General features: G+C 38.0%; 1 protein-coding gene across 1 annotated transcript; it reads left to right on the top strand.

The window, feature by feature from the left end:
* Positions 1-14669: 14669 nt before the first annotated feature.
* Positions 14670-20183, top strand: LOC109244308 (65-kDa microtubule-associated protein 1-like). The gene is made up of 10 exons (XM_019411369.1): positions 14670-14791; positions 15590-15682; positions 15818-16021; positions 16161-16409; positions 16502-16717; positions 17223-17378; positions 17465-17776; positions 19207-19294; positions 19409-19557; positions 19721-20183. Exons 2-10 carry the CDS (start codon positions 15611-15613, stop codon positions 20021-20023), a joined length of 1749 nt encoding a protein of 582 aa, XP_019266914.1. The 5' UTR covers positions 14670-14791; positions 15590-15610; the 3' UTR covers positions 20024-20183.
* The last annotated feature ends 570 nt before the right edge of the window (positions 20184-20753 follow it).

Below are 20753 nucleotides of genomic sequence, written 5' to 3'. Positions count from 1 at the left end.
GGGCCCAATGTACTGCTTTGGCTCATAAATGAGCCCAACTCTAATATTGATTTCAATGTGGGCCTGCTAACAATTTTATGAACGGAAGAACAATTCATTCCAATCAGAGACATGCTAACATTTCAACCCAAACGTCGTGCACAGTTTCAACTTATTTGCATATTTGATAATTAACATACTCAATCTGAATTTTGACAGCCCTTTAATTTCAAATTAATACACCTTAACACAAACTTAGTCGTGGACGGGAAACTGAAGTAACTACTGAAACTCTCAACTTTTACATATTCCTTTCTAAGCTATTGACTCATGAACTTCCAAACTAACATGCAGTACAATATAAATCTAAAATATCCTACTGTTTTGAATTGTAAATGAACTGTTTTGAATTTCACTTTTTCAACAGGCACATGGTGAACAAATTAAAATAACCAGCTATTCTAAGCTACAGGAGATGCTGATTCTACATTAATAGGAATGTTCATGCTATTTCCGGATTCAATTTCTAACCAATAACCTATTCTAAGCGTAAGTTCAAACTAACATGATAATCAAGGCTAAAATTAACTATACTAAACTAACATTATCAGCAGGACATTCATATAGTTCTAAGAAGGTCCAACAGTCCAGTTATTTACAAATCGTTGTATTGTTCAAATAAACACAACTATATTATGCCGTAAACTAAAATAGAATAGGGGAACTTCAGAGGATAAATCAAGGAGCATTTCATCATTTATCTTCCAATTCAGTCATACATTGATTCTTCACAGATCATATGAGACCAAAGGAATACCTGGAAATTAAAATGAAAATGAGAAGAAGTGAAGGTCAGCTAAGCAGCAACACAGTAGCTGATTCAATTGCAGCAGGAAACCAGCAAATCCAAAAGCAAAACCAGAAAACAGGAGCAAGATGCAATAGACTTTCAAAATAAGCTTCAATCAACCAAAAATCCAGCTGAACTTAGGATTAGATTTTGAAGATTCAAAGTAACCTTTAACTGGGGAATCTATTTAATTTCAGAGCTTAGAGATGAATTTAAGCTGCTGAAACTGGATGAAAACAATAGATTTTTTGGATTTCTAGGCTATTTTTTGTTGAATTTTCTGGAGTTTTCTCTTTAGGATCTAATGTTTATGTATCTCCCTACTTCAACAGAAATTGTTTTGAATTTCAGTAGTTTTGACTTTTGAATTTTCAGATTTTTGGATCTCTAGAACCTTGAATTTTGAATTTTCAGATTTTGGGATCTCTAGAACTTCTTAAAACTTCCCTTGCAAGGCAAGGTAGGCTGCCCTTTTATAGACAAAATCTAGGGCAACTTCAGATTTTTCTTTTACATTCTAGTCCCTTATTAGTTTTCAATTTTTTAGCTTAAAGTCCTTAAGGGACTGACTTGTTACCCAAGTTACACCACCCAATTCCTGAATTTTAAATTAGAACCCCCATCTAGAAGGTTCTAGGGGGTTCCATTTCAGTTATTGCAGGGATTCTCCTATTGAACTACCTATACTACCCTTGACTCAATTAAAAATTACTAGCCTATGTTAACTAACCCCAGCCCTTTTGAACTTGGTCAAAACGACCATGGTTAATCAATCAAGGGCTGGAAACTATTCAGCTATAACCAAACAAGGCCTAATTATCAAAAACCCCTAAAATTGAACTACCAAAATCCATCTAAACCTAATTAGAACTTGAATTAATTCTAATTAACAATGTGTCCTAAGGCTAAATTTGTTATTAAACTAATAAAACAGTAAACTAACAATTAAAAGCAAACAAATAAACTGAAACTACACTGTGAAAAATAGCAAAATAAACAAAACAAAATAAAATGTAAAAACAGCATCAAACATGGAATCATACGATTAAAATCAAACAGACAATCAAATCACTAATAATAACAAAATTAAACTATATGGCTGTAATGTGAAAAATCATAACCCTAAATCAAAACCCTAAACTCAAAACACAAAAACTAAAAAAATAGAAAATTAATGAAAAGAAGACACTAGAGTAAAAAAAGAATAGAACAGAAAAGACAAAGAAAACAGAGAAATACCTAATAGGCTTGAAATTGGAGTGATTTGCACGGAACGGGAGACCTCAGAATGAGTCAAACTCCATGTCAATCTCTTATTCTTATATAGAACAGTCGATTGGCTATGGGTTTTGACCCAAGTTAGTGATCCAGGGACAGATTTACTCAGATTCTAGCATAGGTCAAACTTCGATTGGAAGTTCGAAAGGTTCCTAGGGGTGTTTGGAAAGTAGGGGTGAGTGGGGAGTTTGGTACGTGTAGGGAGAAACGGATGGGTCCAGGGATGTGATTTTGGTAAGTTTTGGTGGCGGCGCCGCCGGACACGGCGGCGGCGGCGGCGGCTAGGGTTTTGCACATTTGACGGGCTTGGGTAGGATTCGAGGGAAAACAAGACTAGATCCGTAATGAGGAGAAGGACATGAGGTAGTGGTGTAATTTTCATGGCCATTGGACAATCGCCGCCGGCGGAGGCGATTTCCGGCCGGCGGCAGATATTGGGGAACGACGGAGTTAGGGGTTTTTCGGTGAGGTCTAAGAGAGATGAAGGTAGGGGGTCTTGAGGGGGGTGGTGTTGTTTGGACAATTTATATTAAGTGAAGGGGACTTCTCAACCGTCAGATTAAAAAACCTAGACGGTTGAGATTGATTTGAGTCAAAAATGGTGTCGTTTGGAGTAGTTAAAGGCTGGACCGGGTGGGGTATTTTTGGGCCTGGACTGGGCGTAGGTTGGTATCAGGGGTTGGGCTGGTGAATTAATATTGGCCCAATGCTTATTCTTTAAAACAGGCCTGCCTTTCCTTTCTTTATTTTTTGATTATTACTTTTTCTTTTCTTTTCTTGTCAATTTTGAAAACTAAACTAAAATTAAACCTCACAATCAATTCAAACTACCTAATTAAGCTACAATTAACCTAATACCAATTTAAAGGAAATTAATAAACCTAAAAACTTAAATTAAAATCAAACAAAACAAATCAAAGTTTTTTTATGATTTTCTTTGTATTTTGTAAAGCCTAATTACTAATTAGTCTGAAAATATGCAAAATTAAATCCTAAATGCTCATGCGATATTTTTATATTTTTTTATGAATTATCATGCACACACAAATAAAAATACACACAAAAATACGCAACTAAATCCTAAAAATTAAATAATAAAAGAAAAATCCTAATTCTAAGAAGTCTTATAGGAATCATTCAAGCGAGGCAAAAATCACATGCTCACACATATGTGCACACAACATGACAGAAAAGAGAAGCAAAAGGAAAATAGCATTGTACAAGCAAAAGGAAGAGTTGTTTCATTGATATGAAAATGGACTGATTAAACAAGAGCAGTAACAGTGAAATCCAACATGCCATCACAAAAAGATAACAAAACAAAAACAACAGCCATAAAACATATTAAACAAAGACAACTGGTCACTGAGAGGTTTCTAAGGGGGCACTAGAAGAGGGCGGCTTGGAGAAGGAGGCAGCAAGGGTTTTGAGAACCAGGTCCATACGGGCATTTGCAGACAGCTGCTCTTCAAGCAGTTTTGCGCGAAGCTCATCATTTTCCTTGGTCAAGCAGGCAACTTCTTCATTGGAAGAATTAACAGAACCAAGTGCCCTAACAGCTTGACTAAGCTGAGTTTCCAGTATGGCATTCTGAGCCCTCAACCTCCTGATCTCTTCGGTAGCAGCATTTTGAGCATTGATCAGCTGAGAAATGGTCGAGGTGCTTCCACCAACCTTTTCTACACACTCACATTCTTCCAGAGTGGTTTTGGAGAAGGTTTGATTGCGGGTTCCCACTTTGGAATTGGCCAAAGGAACCTTGTAGAACTTAAACACTCGAGTGAGGAGAAAGCCATATGGAAGCCCGTGATTGCCACCTTTAAAGTTTGCCACCTTTTGCATATGTTCTATCATGATTGCTGGCAGATTGATCGGGGCAAACTCATCAAGAGTCTCCATTAAGACCAGATCAGACTTTGAAGCGATAGACCGCCTCTCAGCACGAGGTAAAAGCACCTTATTGACCAACTCAAAGAGAAGCTGATACTCAAGAAGTAATGCCTTCTTATGCACCCGTTCCCCCTGCTGAATAGCTTGCTCTTTCATGATAGCTTTCCTAAAGTTAGCACCACAAGCACCTTTGACTGAGGACATCCCTTCACATGGAATTTGGAGAACTTTCCCTAATGTTGAGGCGTCAAGCACAATGTCTAGTCCATTTACTAGCACACAGATGTGATCCCCCTCAACAGTGAAGAGAGATGCATAGAAATTTTGTACCGCATCTTCGTACACCTTAGGCACATCCTCTTGAAACAAATGATTCCATTGCTAAAATTCCACCATCTCCAGAACTTGCCTCAATCCTGCCATCTCTGAGATTGTTGGGTCAAACATACGACCCCACAAGACTTTTTGAGTTCTCAATCTCTTCTGCCAAAGACCACTGTCACTAGGTATGGTCTTCATAGAACCAGGTTCCCCTACAGTTTCCCGTTTTCGTTTTCTAGATCCTTCAACAGACTTCCCTTTTCGGCTTACAACCCCCACAGTATCTCCTTCAGCCATAGCTTGCTCAACTACAATCTTCTTAGACTTACTGCTACCCTTTACGGATGTTCCACTTTGTTTTTCAATAGCTTCATCGGAAGCTCCAACCACAGATATCTAGATTTTTGTAGATCGTTTTACTAAGGAACTGGGTTCCTCTACAGCATCTTCGTCAACCTCAACCACTGAAATGCTTTTGTCAGTCACAAATTCCCCCTGTTTCATTAACCTCTTCTTCTTTGTCTTGACACTCCTCTTACTTTTTTTGCAAGGCAGACTCGAAAGCCTCTTTCTGCTGCAACCTGGTAGTGGGTCGCTTGGAAGAGGATTCAGGAGTCTCTATTGGTTTGTGCATCTTAAACCTCGCGCTGAGAACCATATCATCTTCATCAACAAGGATCTCACTACGTGGAATGGATTTCAAAGGCTTAGGATAAACAAGAGGTTCCTGGGTTGATTTAACTGGAAGAGGATCAGGTTCTCCAATAGGTTTTTCTGTGACTGGTTCATGGACTGGAGACTCGAAGAGTACCAAGGTTCTTTCATCGCCTAGGAATGGAGTTTCTTCCCCCTGAGATTCAGACAAAAGGGAGGCTCCTTCATTCAGAAGACTCTCAGCAGCGATAACCATGATATTGTGTGCTGCTTCCTTTTCTGGTGACTCCGTTAGAGCCACTAAGTCCAAAATGGAGGGGTTCAGATACTGATCAGGATCATCCTCAGAGACCTTTGACACCTGAGTGGTAACACTTTCTGAGTGTTCTTTGGTGAGATCAGAAGAAGAGGGAGACATGGGGTTTTCAACATATGGAAGGGAAACAGAGTTTGACGGAGAAGGAAAAACAGTATGAGATTAGGAGGAAACAGGTGTGGATGCAGTAGTATTGGGGATAGTGGAAGAGTGGATTTATGGAGATGACTTTAAAGAGGATGGGGAAGTGGAAGTGGTGTTGAAGGTATGAGAAGGAAGAGATTGTTCGTTAGCCATTGTAGGACGATTTGGTAGAGAATTTGAGTGAGATAGAAGTGAAGAGGGAATCACAGAGATACAGAGGAGATAAAGTTTCAAGACTGCTATGAGAGAGAGAGAGAGAGAGAGAGAGAGAGAGAGAGAGAGTTTTATGGGAAGAAGGGCTAATAATGAGAAATGAGAGAAACGGGTTCTGAAAGGTTTTGAAACGGCGGTAGGTTTGTGGGAATACGTAACGTGCAGATAAGGTGAAAGGATTTGAATATAAGACGTGACATGCAGACTCTGAAAAGTCGGATGATGTGGCACTTGAATTAATTTTGTTAACCCTTTTGAGAAAGCATGCAAAAAACAAACACATTACTACTAACCTGTGGTACATGAACCTGATTCCCGAACGGTTTTTGAAAAAGATTTTAGCAGCTCTTCTTTCGTAGTTCAGCATTGTACCTTTAGCTTCTATGATCGTCATACGTGTTTGCCTGCAACGGTATCAATGTGAGTTAGGCTTGGCCAGAAAATACTTTAGCTAGTTTTACCTAAAGGTGATTTTCATAGCCAATTGATGAGGAATCAGGTTCTCAATTAGGCTTCAATAGCCCCAGCTTCACCCTGTTTCTTTCAAAATGTTCCCTACTCAACGTGTTTGGTCCTCTTGTGCTGTACCAGGTTCTTTGCCATGCTAAAGCGTCTACTTCAGCTGTTGAGAGAACCACTAGGTTGTATTTCCTCGTACCCCATGAGATTAAGCATGATCCAATAGAATGAGCCATTCCAGATGTGCTCTTCTTGACCACCAGATAACTTTGTTTCCTTCAAATTGATGCAGTTCCTTTTTCATTGCTGAATACTAGTCAGCATCCTTCAAGGCTTCCTTGATATTTTTGGGTTCTATCTGGGATAGAGGTACAGAGAGGACTAGAGAATTTCTGCCTTTTGATTTTGTCTGAATCCAGACTCAAGGGTATGTTATCAAGTGGATGGAAGCTTTTGTTGTTTCCACTTGGGGACTAAAGTTTGATTAGTATAGGAACTGAGTAGATTAAGTGGATTTCCCTGCACTCCTTGTTCTGCTACTTGTGGAGTACCTTGCACTGCATTTCCAACTCTTTCTTCAGCTTCAATGATAGTAATTGAAGTACCAGGTTCCTCTTGAGAAGTGAAAGAAAATGTTGCATTGTCTTCACTTGTCTCCTTTATCTGACTTATCATATCAGCCTTGCCATTTGAAACATCAAATATTTCCCCAGGAACCAAAAGTGGTTCATTATCTTGATCATCACTGTTTCCTCCCTTGTTAGAAGAGGGAGTCTCGTTGAATAGCTCATGAACACTTTCTTCACACATTGTGTCCTTTTGTTGCAGACTTTGTAGACTTTGTTTTGAGAGGAATATCCCAGAAAAATTACTTCATCGCTTTTTGCATCAAACTTCCCAAGCTGGTCCTTCCCGTTGTTGAGAACATAGCGTTTGCATCTAAAGGTTCTTAAATGAGTGATCTTTGGTTTTCTTCCATTAAGCAGCCCATAGGGGGTTTTGTTTAGGAGGAACCTGATCATACACCTGTTCACCAAGTAGCAAGCGGTGTTTATTGCTTCTGCCCAGAATTTTTGGCGACACTGTCGATGAGTATTATCCGTGCCATTTCTTTCAGAGTTCTGTTCTTCCTTTCAACAACATCATTTTGTTGTGGAGTCCTTGGTGCTGAGAAATTGTGAGTGATTTTGTTACAAAGCTCATCAAGTTTGGCATTTGCCAAATTCTGTCCCGTGGTCAGATCTGATGCATGCTACCTTCAATTCCATCTTCACGTGGATCTTCTCGACAGAGACAAAAATACCTCGAAAGTCTCACCCTGTGTTCTAAGAACCAGTGACCAGGTGAATCTTAAATTTGGCAGACCAAGAACCAGGTCCCTCTAAATCAGTTTATTCAGAGGTGCAAAGCTTGCATGCCCCAATCTTCTATGCCAAAGTTCTGCATCATCAACAACTGCCTTCAAGCAGCTCATATCACCCGCTTGTAGAGATTCAATGTCAGCAACGTAGATGTTCTTGTATCTTTTGGCTACTAAGACCACTTTGCCAATTACCAGATTGGTAACTATGCACACTTTTAATACGAACTCTACTTTGTTCCCTTTATCAGAAATTTGAGAAACACTCAAGAGACTGTACTTCAGGCCATCCACATAGTACACATTCTCAATTGAGTGTGAAAGAGACTTTCCAACTTTTCCAACACCGAGAATGCACCCCTTTTTCATTTCCAAAGGATACATTCCCCTCCCTGCAGGGCTTTCAGTGAGACAGAATCCATGGTGTTTCCAGTCATGTGCTTTTAGCATCCACTGTCCATGAACCATTGCAGTACGCTTCCTCTCACTGTTCCCTGCACATATAAATTATGGGTTAGATTTAGGAACCCAAACTAGTTTGGGTCCCTTGTACTGAGGAAAGGGGTGGATAAGAGCTTTCTTAGTCCATGCAGGCAACATACGTTTTTTGCGAGTGGTACCTGGTCCCCTGCTAGTAGTCACTTTTTTAGCAAACACTTTGTTTTTCTGAACGAATTGAACCCTGGCCTGGCAATTTTCTTTGAAATATCCATTGTTCCCGCAGTGGGTACAAAGCCAGTTATCAGGAACAGTGACGTACTTGCTATGAGGGTTGTAAGGAGTTTTCTCCTCTTGAAACCCGATTCCCTGCCTGTTTCCACTGTTGTTGAAGTACATGGCAGTGACATCATCTGAGGACCAGGTCCATTTGAGAGATTTCTCAAGATCAATTTTACTTTCTTCAATTCAGCTTGAAGCTGCCTATTTTTCTCGAGTTCACCACATAGACTAGTTTTAACATCATTTAATTCCTTTTCAAGCGTGATGTGTGGCTCACTAGCTACTTATTTCCCTTTCTCAATACTTGCAGGCCTAAGTTTTGATTTGAGTCCATCAATAGTTTCCTCTAGGTCAGTGATTATCACCAAGAAGTCATCCCTCTCTTGCTGAGTAGCTGCAATTTTCTCTTCTAGAGTATGCTTTTCATTGTTAAAGCTTTCTATGGTTTCCTTCAAGTCAATAACCACTACCATCAAGTCATCTCTATCATTTTCTACACTATTTATTTTTCAGTTAAAGCTTCCTTTTCTTTTTCAAGATTAGCTATGGTCTCATTTAATCAACTACACAGACCACCAGATCATCTCTAGATTGTTCAGCATCTCCTAGCTCTATGGTCAAGATATCCTTATCATTAATAAGGCTATAATATGCATCAATTAGAACATTTGCTAACATTAATTTCTTAGAAGAGTAAGACTTCAGATTTCTCTGAACATCCCTGAAATTTACCTCATCATTTTCATCCTCTTCATCATCGTCAGACTGAGCCATCAATGCAAACAATGAGATATATTCCTTTGCTTCAGTTTCCACTGCCATCATGGAGCTATTTTCTGCATCTGGTTCCCCTTCTGATTCACTGGTGGAGTCCCCCCAAGCAGCAAGAGCTTGCCTCACAACATTGTCAGCTACACTTTTCGGCTGAATCATTTGTCAAGAACCTGGTTTCTTTTTGCTGCTTTGTTAGAGTTTTGTTTGTAATGCTCCTGTTTCAGAAGTGGGCAGTCTTTGATGAAATGCCCTGGCTTTCCGCACTTGTGATAGAGATCATTGTTTCTTGGTTTGCTTGTACAACCTCTCCTAGGTATACCACCATTTCTTCGAACCATCTTTTGAAATCTTTTAGTGAGATAGGCCATATCACTATCTTCTTCACTTGAGTCATTGTTTTCAGCCTTGAGCACCGGTTCTTCTCCTTCTTCGGCTCTCTTCTTTCACTGTCTTTCTTTCTTTTCATCTCGTATGTCTTCAGATTCCCAATCAGCTCATCCATGGTTAGAGTTTGTAAATCTGTAGGTTCAGTGATAACATTCACCTTACTTTCCCAAGAGCCAGGTAGAACACTGAGAATCTTCCTTACAAGCTTGTTTCTGGGAATGACATCTCTAAGTGAATGAAGCTCATTTATGATGGATGTGAATCTAGTGTGGATATCTTGTATAGACTCATCATCCTTCATCCTGAAGAGCTCATACCCAGTGGTGAGCATGTCAATCTTGGACTGTTTAACTTGAGTGGTTCCTTTATGTGCGATTTGCAATGCTTCCCATATTTCCTTGGCAGAATCACAAGCTGAGATTCTATTGTACTCATCAAGTCCTATACCACATACCAAGTTTTTCTTGGCACAATAGTTCTTTTCTACAGCTTTTCTGTCAATATCACTGTACTCTTTTCTGTTTTTCGGCACCATTGGTCCAGTTTCTTCAAGCTTCTTCATAGGAACATGTGGACCATCACAAATGACGTCCCACGGCTCTGAGTCTTCTGCCATTATAAAATCATGCATACGAGTCTTCCACCTGCCGTAGTATTGACCATTGAATCTAAGGGGTTTGTAGGTTGATTGTCCTTCCTCAAAGTTAGGTGGAGCAGCCATTGAGATCCTTTCTAGGTGTTAACCTTTTAGAAAGAACCTGCTCTGATACCAATTGATAGTTTATATGGATCCACCAAACTATAAAGTACCTGGTCCTCTATGAGTTTCCACAGAAAATACTAATTAGAACAGTAAGTAAATGAGACACGGGATTTTTACGTGGAAATATCCCAACTCAAAGGGACAAAAACCACGACCTACAACTGTAGGCTTTCAACTTCACTAACTTGTAAACACACTATTACAAGCCACTTTGTAATGACTCTATACAAAGACTTCAACTCAACTAACTTGTGATACACTTACCACAAGCCACTTTGTCACTCACTAGTTACAAAGATTTCAACTCAACTAACTTGTGATACACTTACCACAAGCCACTTTGTCACTCACTAGTTACAAAAACTTTAACTTATGACTAACTCTAGTCACAAGACAAACTCAGAAGGTTTATGATTTTGAGTTTCCTAAACAAAGCTTCTAAGAAAGCACGATAGGAGTTACAATGAAGAACAAACAACAAGATTACAACTCAACTATGGACACACATAGACTCAATGTGGAACTGATCCTTAGTGGAGTTGTCTTCTTGTCCTTGACACACTTGTGACTTCAATGCTGGATCAGATCTTTTATGCTTGAGAGAATATCACTAAATGCTCAAGTGAGTATCTTGTTCCTTGCACCGTGTTATTATACTACCAAAGACATCCCAAAGATGATGTCAAGTCTTGGTAGGTATATGCCTCTTCCCAATTGAAAGTGACTGCTGCACTGTTTGCTGCACTGTCGCGTGTACATTTGCAGGCAGTTGCTTTTTGCAGTTGCTTTCCAGCTGTATAGTTGACTTGTTCTTCTGTCAGAGGACACCCAGGGATCAAGTCCTTGTCTTGTTCCTCTTTTCTCTTTATTTGCAGCAGTTCACATTGGCTGGAGTTCAGGCTGGACTTCGTTCATTTGTAATGTATACCAAGTGTGTCAGGTTCCCTATTTGGTTATTGACAGTAAGTTTGTTAGATCATCAAACATAAGGTAAAGACATTGAAAACCCATCATTATCCCAAAAGTAGATGTTATAATATTCCCAACTTGTCGACTTTCGATGGAACTTATTTTCTTTATTTTGTTTAGCTTCTAAGTCTTTCAACCTTTGGTACTTGTTATCCATGATCTTAAAGATTTGTAACCTCCAAGGTAACATGTTACATGATTAACTTACTTTATGTATTTTCAAAGACGATCTCATTTCTCATCTTACATCAATTGACTTACGACGTACTCTCACGTACGAAAATTTGGGGTGTAACAATTTTTTATTAATATTCTGAGTTCTAACCAACTGCCCCTTTGTTGTTTTCTTTATTTCAATTATTTCCTTTTCATCTCAATTTTATTTGTTCTTTTTTGGGGAAGAGATGAGGAGAAAAGAGGATCGCAAAAGCACAATAGCATTTACTATTTCCCCTGCGCCCAACTACAATTTTTTTGCAAGGCGTGGAAAAGAACAAAATGCATGTGAAAATATGTGACTGTGGCCTGTGTTGCAACTTACAATTCACCAAAGCAAGTCCCATACATTCCCTGCCCACCTCACATGAAACATAGTTCTGCATTGCACTTTGTTTTGTTTCTGCTTTTCCTTTACCTTTCCTGTCTAAATTTTTTCTTTAAAATTTATGTGTCTTATATTTTTAGGCTATTTAAAAAAGAATATCTTTTTTTTTAATAGTTTGTAGTTTCTAACTCTAACTTTTTACCTAACATATTTAAGATAAAAAAATTCAAGTACATTTTAATATATTGCACTCTTTTTTAGTTTAATACTACAGGATTTAAAAGTCGTCCTTACTTTTTAAAATTCTGTACATGTTCAAACTGAGACGCATATATTAAAAAAGAGGGAGTAATCTTAAATTTAACATAATCGTTTATCTGAACATCTGAACATGTGATTGAAGTCAAAAGTCTTTTTTCAACTGCAACAAATGAGTACAGTAACTTACACTTTTTGCATGTGATATGCTATACTAGTAATAACAAAATAAAGATTCAGGCGTCGTTAGTAATCGCATTAGCTACGCGATGCCCAAGGTATACATATGGGAGAATGTGCCAATCTGGTCCAGGGCACCTATTCAATAAACCTTCGTGCAATTCGCCTGAAATCCACTTTTCAACTTCAAAATAATTGTAAGTCGATCGTTTGATTTTTTTAAATAAAATCACACATAGTATAATCCTGTACGACTAGAACAACATTCAATTTCTGGATTAAATTCCACATAGATTACCTCGAAATTTAATGCAAGAAATCAAATTTTATACTAATTTTGGGATAGCTTATACGAGGATTGATATATTATTTTATGTATAATAAGATTAGAGATATCAAGACAGTTAAAAATGAACAAAATCAAATGATTGTTCCAAAATGGTTATTTTATGTATACCAAAATCGTATGCGGCGTATTGTTTGTATTGTAGGTAGTGTTCTTTTGGTTTCCCTGCCGCATTCGAGCCCGACTATATTTGAGTTCGCGTCATGTAGGATCTCAATCGGGTGAAGCTCTCCCTACCATGAATTTTTTCGTACTCATTGCTCGAATGTTAAGAAAAGAATAGCTCATCCGTTACACCAGCACATAGGAATAACTAATTTGTGTAATGAGTGTGTGTTGATTCCACACCACTCGGCTTGATTAAGAGTTAAGACCATTGATTCGTGATGACATCTAGCAACCATCACAACTTTTGCCTCTAATCAAGGCGAAATGACTCAAAGATTTTATTGATGCTTTCTTTACTCATATGCCCTTTATATCTCTCTTAATTGCGCATTTGCCCCTACAAAGTCCAGCCTTAGAAAATCCCCACTAAGTTCTTCTCCCTTTATTATGTTTCAACTGAAGAAAGTCAGCATGTTAATATTCATATATATATATTATACCATTACTTTGTTAAAATATTTTAGTATTTAATCCAACTGGCATCATCACTTCTAGATCATTTTTCTTTTACAATTTATAGCCGTATATAGGATAATATAATACAAGTATAGTGGCTTAGCTTTACTTTTAGAGTAATTTAATTAGTCGATGATAAAGGAGATTACCATGATTGATCAATTGAGGAAGGTCATGTCAAGTAAAATATCATAAACGTCAATGTTCCAAGGCGAACTCCAACAAATGAAAAATGGGTTTGGGAGTGTAGGCACTTAATAGAATAAGAACAAGTGGTAATAGATAAAGCTCCGTACGATTTCTCATTTAGTTCTCCTTAATTTCATTCAAGTTTTCTTTCCATACTCTTTGCTTTTCTTCTAAGAATATCACTAACCTATCGAAGTTAATTTGATCCTCTCCCATTCTCTCTGTTTTCAAGGATATTTTGCTTCTAATGTTTTTATCATCATGTCTAAAATCGGAAAGACGATGTATTCGTGACTGATTGATTGTCGAGAATAGTTGCTCAACCAATTTTATCTAGAGGAAGTTAAAGTAAAAATATAAGGACTATCTGTCGACATGATTTCTCTTTTACTGTATTTAACCAAATCTTGCATTAAATCTCTAGTAGTTATTGAATACGTTTAAAATCGGGCCTACCCGATTTTACTGATTTGCCGAGACCAGGATGAAGGATCGAAGACCGATCCCGTAATAGATCAGACCGAGGCATGAGGATCGGGTACCGAGTTCGGGGTTCGAGGTACTTGTCGAGATCGAGGCTAGTAGTGATCGAGACCAAACGAGACAGACATCGAGCAAGATCGAAGATGTCATAACAACAGAAAGGAGAGATATGCGTGACTGGTCGAAGTTCATGGTGGGAATCTCGAAACGGATAAAATCAAGAACGGTTAATTAACTAGTCATGAGATTTCCTTCTGTAATTAGAGTTATACCATAATTAGAATTCCTCTACTATATAAAGAGGGGTTTCAATCATTTGTAAGGGACTTGGATTCTCACATATCAAAGCAACATAATACTCTTTTTAGCTTATACTCTCTTGTTCATCAGCTTGCCTTATTTTTGCTTGTTCTGGTATCGATCAGTTCGAGGGCATTCTAACTCGAGGGTTGAATTCCATTTCAAACACTGATTTGCTTTAATTTGTTGTTAATTTCTATCACTAATATCCACATTTATCAATTGGTATTAGGTGAAATCACGTATTATTAAAACCACATTATAAGTTTAATTGTAATTCAATTTTAAGGGTAAACAGTTATCTCATAGATGTAAAAGTACAAGCATTTTGGATTTTTATCTTTAGAATTAAGAAAAACACATGATCATTTATTAAATCTAGACAGAGATAGTATAGTATAATACTTCCACTTAGATAAGCAATGAAATGGAAATGTAAGACTTCTTTAATTATAGTCTTATATGTTCAGAAATGCCAGTCTCCAGGTTGCCTCAGTGTCATATTCGTAAATAGTTCCAAATAAGAACTGGCAAAGAAACTCTTCTCTGTATTGACTATTTATATACGTTGTCGTATTAGGCGGCCCCACTTTTCTCATTATTTCTTCACTCTAGATTAGATATATATCCTTTTCTCTGTCCTTGGATCACTCTTTCTAGTTTCTACTCACTGATTACACGCGCGCGCGCGCACACACTCATATAGATATAGTGAATGTGAAGTAAACCCTGCAGATCTGTGACCACATTCTCTCAGAAAACAAAACCCTACTCTTCAAGTACGATCTGGGTAAGCTTTCCCTTCATTTCAACTATTCTTTGTTGGTTTTACTTTTTCGGTATAGAAAAAACAAGCGATGAGCTTATCGCTTAAGTGTAATTCCAGTTTTTTATCAGTGTTCTTTTTAGAGGTCTATTCGTTTTCAAGTATTTATGGCATTCAATTATTGTGATTTTGTCTTAAATTGAATTGCATTTGTGTATGTAAAAGGTACTAATTTGGTCTTAAGTTGATTATGGCTCGGTGTTGGAATGTGTCCGGTGCGTTGCTTGAGGATTTTCCAGTCAATAGCCTTAGCATTGTAGTCATAGTGTGTCTGCTGTCAAACCTTTTGCTGTCAGAGTTTAAAGGTTAACTGAGGTTTTCAAATGATTTTATCACTTATTTTGTGACCAACTATGGAGATCACAGCTCTACAGTCCACTGTAGTAGCCCTTTCTTTTTTAGTCTTATTGGGCTTTATCTAGCAAAAAATTCAGTTAATTTCAGAACTGATTCACACGGTATGTATTTATGAGTTTAACTTATGTGTGCGACGGTGTAAATAAATAATTACACAATCAGGTCATTCAAATTACGTAATTTGCAGGTAACCCTCCATAAAAAGTGGGAATAAGGCAGGTCACCTGGTACGATAAAGGTGACCTGATAGTGTAAAAATTCTTTATACCATTGGTGGATATTAGGTATACTCTATATTTATTAGCGCAACAAAAAGAAAATGCTTTTAAAATGCTGTTTAAATAATATTCTTTCGATATATATTGTTGTACTCTGAAATTTAGCTTGGTTTTATATCTGTTTCAGGTTTGATCCGAGTTACTGAAGATGGCAGCAGTGGATGCTGAAAATCCTGTTATTGGAGAAACAACTTGTGGTTCCCTACTACAACAGTTGCAGGCAATTACTTTTTTCTGAATTAATTCTTGGTGTTAAACTTCTGTAAGAAATAATCATGCAATAGCTGCTAGAGTTATGCAGTATTATCATTAGTATAATCTAGTGATGGTGAAATACACTTTTCTGTCAATGCAGCAAATTTGGGATGAGGTTGGTCAAACTGATGACGAGTGGCATGAGATGCTTCTTCAGATAGACAGAGAGTGCTTGGATGTCTACAAGAGAAAGGTTGACCAAGCAGTGAAGTCACGGGCTCACCTTCTGGAGGCATTGGCAGATGCCAAAATTGAACTCTGCAGGCTGCTAGCAGCACTCGGAGAGAAAACATATGCTGGAATTGTGAGTGGCTGTATTTCAGTTTGGCTATGGATGTACAGAACTATTTAAAAATTCTTGGTTTGCAATTGGAAGTCATTAGACTGTTACCTTTTTCTAATATTCGTTTTTATTTTTTCAAAATCTTGGGTTTGATTTGCAGCCTGAGAAGGCTTCAGGCTCAATCAAGGAACAACTTGCAGCTATAGCACCAGCGCTGGAAAACTTGTGGAAACAGAAAGAGGATAGGGTAAAAGAGTTCTTCGACGTACAAGCGCAAATTGAAAAGATTAGCAGTGAGATTGCTGGGATTAGCGAGCATGTAGAGAATCCTAAAGTAGATGAGTCTGATTTATCTCTGAAGAAGTTGGATGAATTTCAAGCACAACTTCAAGAGCTTCAAAAAGAAAAGGTTTAGCCATATTTTAGTAGGATCTATTCCTTTACTAGTCTAGTTTATCCTCCAACGAGCTATTAACCACACATCTTTGTTTAATATTGCAGAGTGAGAGACTGCACAAAGTCCTTGAGTTCGTGAGCACCATACATGATCTATGTGCTGTTCTTGGCTTGGACTTCTTTAGTACTATCACTGAAGTTCACCCAAGCCTGAATGATTCTACTGGTGTACAATCAAAAAGTATAAGCAATGACACACTATCAAATCTTTCAAGAACCGTCTTAGCATTAACAGAAGATAAGAAGCAAAGACTGCAGAAGGTAATGTCCTCACTGTTTTGGGTTGGTCCTTGCACTTGGCCTAGCTCTTCAAATCAAGTTAGAATGTACAGTCAAGCAAACAGTCAATTCATTGGGCATATTTTGAAATTCCCAGAAGTTATTTCAAATTGTGTTTTACAGTACTTGGATTCTTAAGTACTGGAGATTTTGTATATACTGAACAAATGGAAATTGCTGGATATGGAATCTGTTTGTCCATCCTCTGATCATGATAGGAAATTTTCTTCTCTGCATTGTTGTAATCACTATATAGTTCATTCAACTGCCCATGATAGCGCTTACCGATGTAGGAGGTGTTTTTCCAATGCTTATTTGCTTCTGTGCATTATTTTCAGTATTATTTGGGAATCACATCAAGATGCAATTGAACTGGGACCTCCAGATATGTCGAACCAATGGTTTCTCATGTCTAGATGATAAATATTTTGGTCAGCCTCCATTTCTTTGACATGTTCTCTCTTCTAACGTCAATCCCCTCTTGCAGCTTCAAGAATTAACAGCTCAGCTGATTGACTTATGGAATTTGATGGATACACCTGAAGAAGAAAGAAGCTTGTTTGACCATGTTACCTGCAACATATCGGCTTCAGTTGATGAAGTGTCTATTCCTGGGGCTCTTGCTCTTGATCTGATTGAACAGGTATTAAGAGATGGTATGCATTTTAAAATTCATCTGTGCATTTACAATTGCTTGTTGGTAATTGTTATTAGCTTGTTATCGCCCAGGCTGAAGTGGAAGTTGAAAGACTTGATCAGCTAAAAGCTAGCAGGATGAAGGAGATTGCTTTCAAAAAGCAGGCAGTGCTTGAAGAGATTTTTGCTCATGCCCACGTAGAGATTGACTCTGAGGCTGCTCGACAGAAGATTATGACACTAATTGAATCAGGGAATATTGAGCCTGCTGAGTTACTCACAGACATGGACAACCAGATTGTAAAGGCAAATGAAGAGGCTCATAGCAGGAAAGAGATATTGGAAAAAGTTGAGAAATGGATGGCAGCTTGTGAAGAAGAGAGCTGGCTTGAAGACTACAACAGGGTAAGTTTATCTTGTCTTCTTCATCTGTCTGTTATGAGATGACTCGAGCTTTCCATTAGTATGCTACCTCCAACGTGGAAACACCACCTGCCCTTCTTTTTCCTTTCTAAGACGTTGCTCTTTCTTAAATGGTTACATACTTTGCTTCCATATTTTCTTGGTCAAAACGATGCTAGGACGCCAGTAAATTGTATTCCCTCCGTTCCAGTTCATATGATACTCTTTCCATTTTGGGACTTCCCACAATGTTTGTCACCATTTTATTTCTCTACAATTTTCACAACTTACAAGAATTTAAATTCATTAAACTATTCACTGTTTTTCAATCAGTAAACTATCAACCGTCTTACTTCGATTTTATTTTAATGTGATGTTTTTCTCTGTTTCCAACCTCCAATTCAATATTTTTTCCATCATCACTAATATATCATGTCAAATTCACATCTTAAATACCATTCCCAGTCAAACATTGTCACTAAAAGTGAAATGGAGGGAGTAATTGAAATAATAAGGGTATAGGTTCTCGCTGTTCGTGGGTTATTCTTTTTATACATATAGCTTCCAAGGAGATTAGGTCGAAAAAGCCAGTAAAGCATTCTTGATGAGAAAGTGAAAGATTCTTGAAAGTGTTATGAAAATCTAGCTACTTAGTATAGCGGAATCTAAAGCATGAAAATGTTCTTGATTACTAAAACAGCTATCAAAATTTTAGGAGAAAAATGAGCGGTTGTGGGAGCAATAGTGAAAATGGGCTTATTGATTCAACTCATATGTGTGTCACAAGCTGAGCTGAGCTCATTTCTTGTTACAAGCAGAAAAATACAGAAATGAAGAGAAGAGATGAGAAAGGGAAAGAGCACCTAAGCTGTGTTGCGGTGGCCTAGTGGCCAATGAAGTGGATTGAGAACTATGAGGTCTCAAGTTCAAATCCCCGTGGAGAGAAAAAAATACTAGGTGATTTCTTTCCCGCAAATGCTAACTAACAAGGACCAAAATAAAACAAATTAAAACAAACTCGGACTTAAGGTCCAATTAAAGGCTTTACTGGTAAACTAAATGGGCAAAACTGATAATAATATAGCTTGCGCGCCCTCCTCTTCTAATTGAATAAACCAACGGCCACGATATCTTCCTGAAGGTACAAGTCCCTTAAGCATAGCAATGGGTGCTTGATTGTTAGCTGTAGAAGATAACCAACAATTGGCCCACAAACACACACTTGTACTTCTGCCTGCATCTATAATATCTTAATAATTTAGAAGTGCTAATGAGCAAGTTTTTATAGTTAAATATGATTGGTGGAACTTGAAAGATTTTGGTTTTTGGTTAAAATATGTTTTGCATGCCTCTCTTTCATTGAATTAACTTGGAGGTGTCTATCTCCTCGTATATAATATTAAAATTTCATCAATTATCGACTCGTGCAACAGGATCAGAACCGGTATAATGCAAGCAGAGGTGCACACTTAAATTTGAAGAGGGCCGAAAAGGCTCGGATATTGGTCAACAAAATTCCAGGTAATGCTAAATGGTATAAATACCCTTGGTTCTTTGCTCTCGAGAGGAAGTCCAACAAAGATTCATCTGAAGATGTAATCCCTTTAATTTGCTAATTGACTTTCGTCTATGTAGCTCTTGTGGACTCCTTGATTGCTAAAACAAGAGCATGGGAACAAGATCGGGACACCACGTTCACATATGACGGTGTTCCACTGCTTGCCATGCTAGACGAATATATGATGCTCAGGCACGATAGAGAAGAAGAGAAAAGAAGGTTGCGGGTAAGTGCAGTATCTTTTATGGTGTGTGATCAATTTGTTTGACGCTACTTGGTCAGGATAATTTATTTTTAACCTTTCACTAATCTTGTTTTCAAGCTCATATCCATAATTCTGACAATCCAAAGGCCTCACCTAGTACATATGCTCTTTTGGTGTCGGGCAGGACCAGAAGAAGTTCCATGAGCAGATAAGCAAAGAACCAGAAACACCATTTGGATCAACACCAAGCCCTGCTCGACCACTTGGTACAAAAAAGGTGGTGGGTCCACGAGCAAATGGGAGCGCCAATGGGTCAGCCAACAGAAGGCTGTCTCTTAATTCACACCAAAATGGTTCCAGGTCAACAACTAAAGATGGGAAGAGAGACCACTCAAGGAAGGTGGCTCCTGTGAACAATTTTGCCATTTCAAAAGATGATGCAGCCTCTCACATTTCTGGAACTGAACGTATTCCCAGCACACCATAGTAACTACTGAATAAGAAACATATATGCGATATCTTCGGTCGTCATTAGTTGTCCAGTTCATGTAGCAGGATAAACATTTTGATGAGTGGTCATGTAGCGGAGACCAACTAGCTATTTGTGTTATAGTGGCAATATCAGCAAGTCTCTTTTAAAATTTGTCCGTTTGTTTGTGTTTGCCCGAGTTCTGGATCGAGCTTGTTTAAGCTCTCCTAATTAATGGAATATCACACGCAAGAATTCTGCAACCCTGTACTTGAAATCCAAGAACAGACTATCAGTCTTGAATATCGCCTCTATATTGGTCCGATTTCATTCTCAATTAGATTGAGAAATCCCTTTACTGTCTGATATCTCTCAGATGGCAATTTTCTGAAGTGAACATCTGTCATTTGAGCGGAACTTGAGATTTGCTAAATGTGATTAGTCGTTGCCACTAGAATTTTCAATCCTTTTCTCTAACGAAGCTACATAAACGACTTTATGAAGTGCACTCTACCTTTGCCAGCTAGTGCACAGATAGTCACTCTCAGGGATGCTATTAGCCAGTATTTATTGTCACGAAATTTTAAACTAAAATTCTTGATTTCAGGACAATTTAAGATATAATTGAACTGAAAAATTAAAATTCTTGACGCATTGACTAATTCTTAAATAGGAACCTTTGGAGTAGACATTTTTTACCCTTTTACTAATAAGGAAAAAGCCCGTTGACCAAGTACTGCAGCGTAGG

The sequence above is a fragment of the Nicotiana attenuata genome, unplaced genomic scaffold, assembly GCF_001879085.1.
Source record: "Nicotiana attenuata strain UT unplaced genomic scaffold, NIATTr2, whole genome shotgun sequence".
Lineage (NCBI taxonomy): Eukaryota > Viridiplantae > Streptophyta > Magnoliopsida > Solanales > Solanaceae > Nicotiana > Nicotiana attenuata.
The sequence above is the reverse complement of the archived record's forward strand: the minus strand, read 5'-3'. Positions and strand labels throughout refer to the sequence as shown.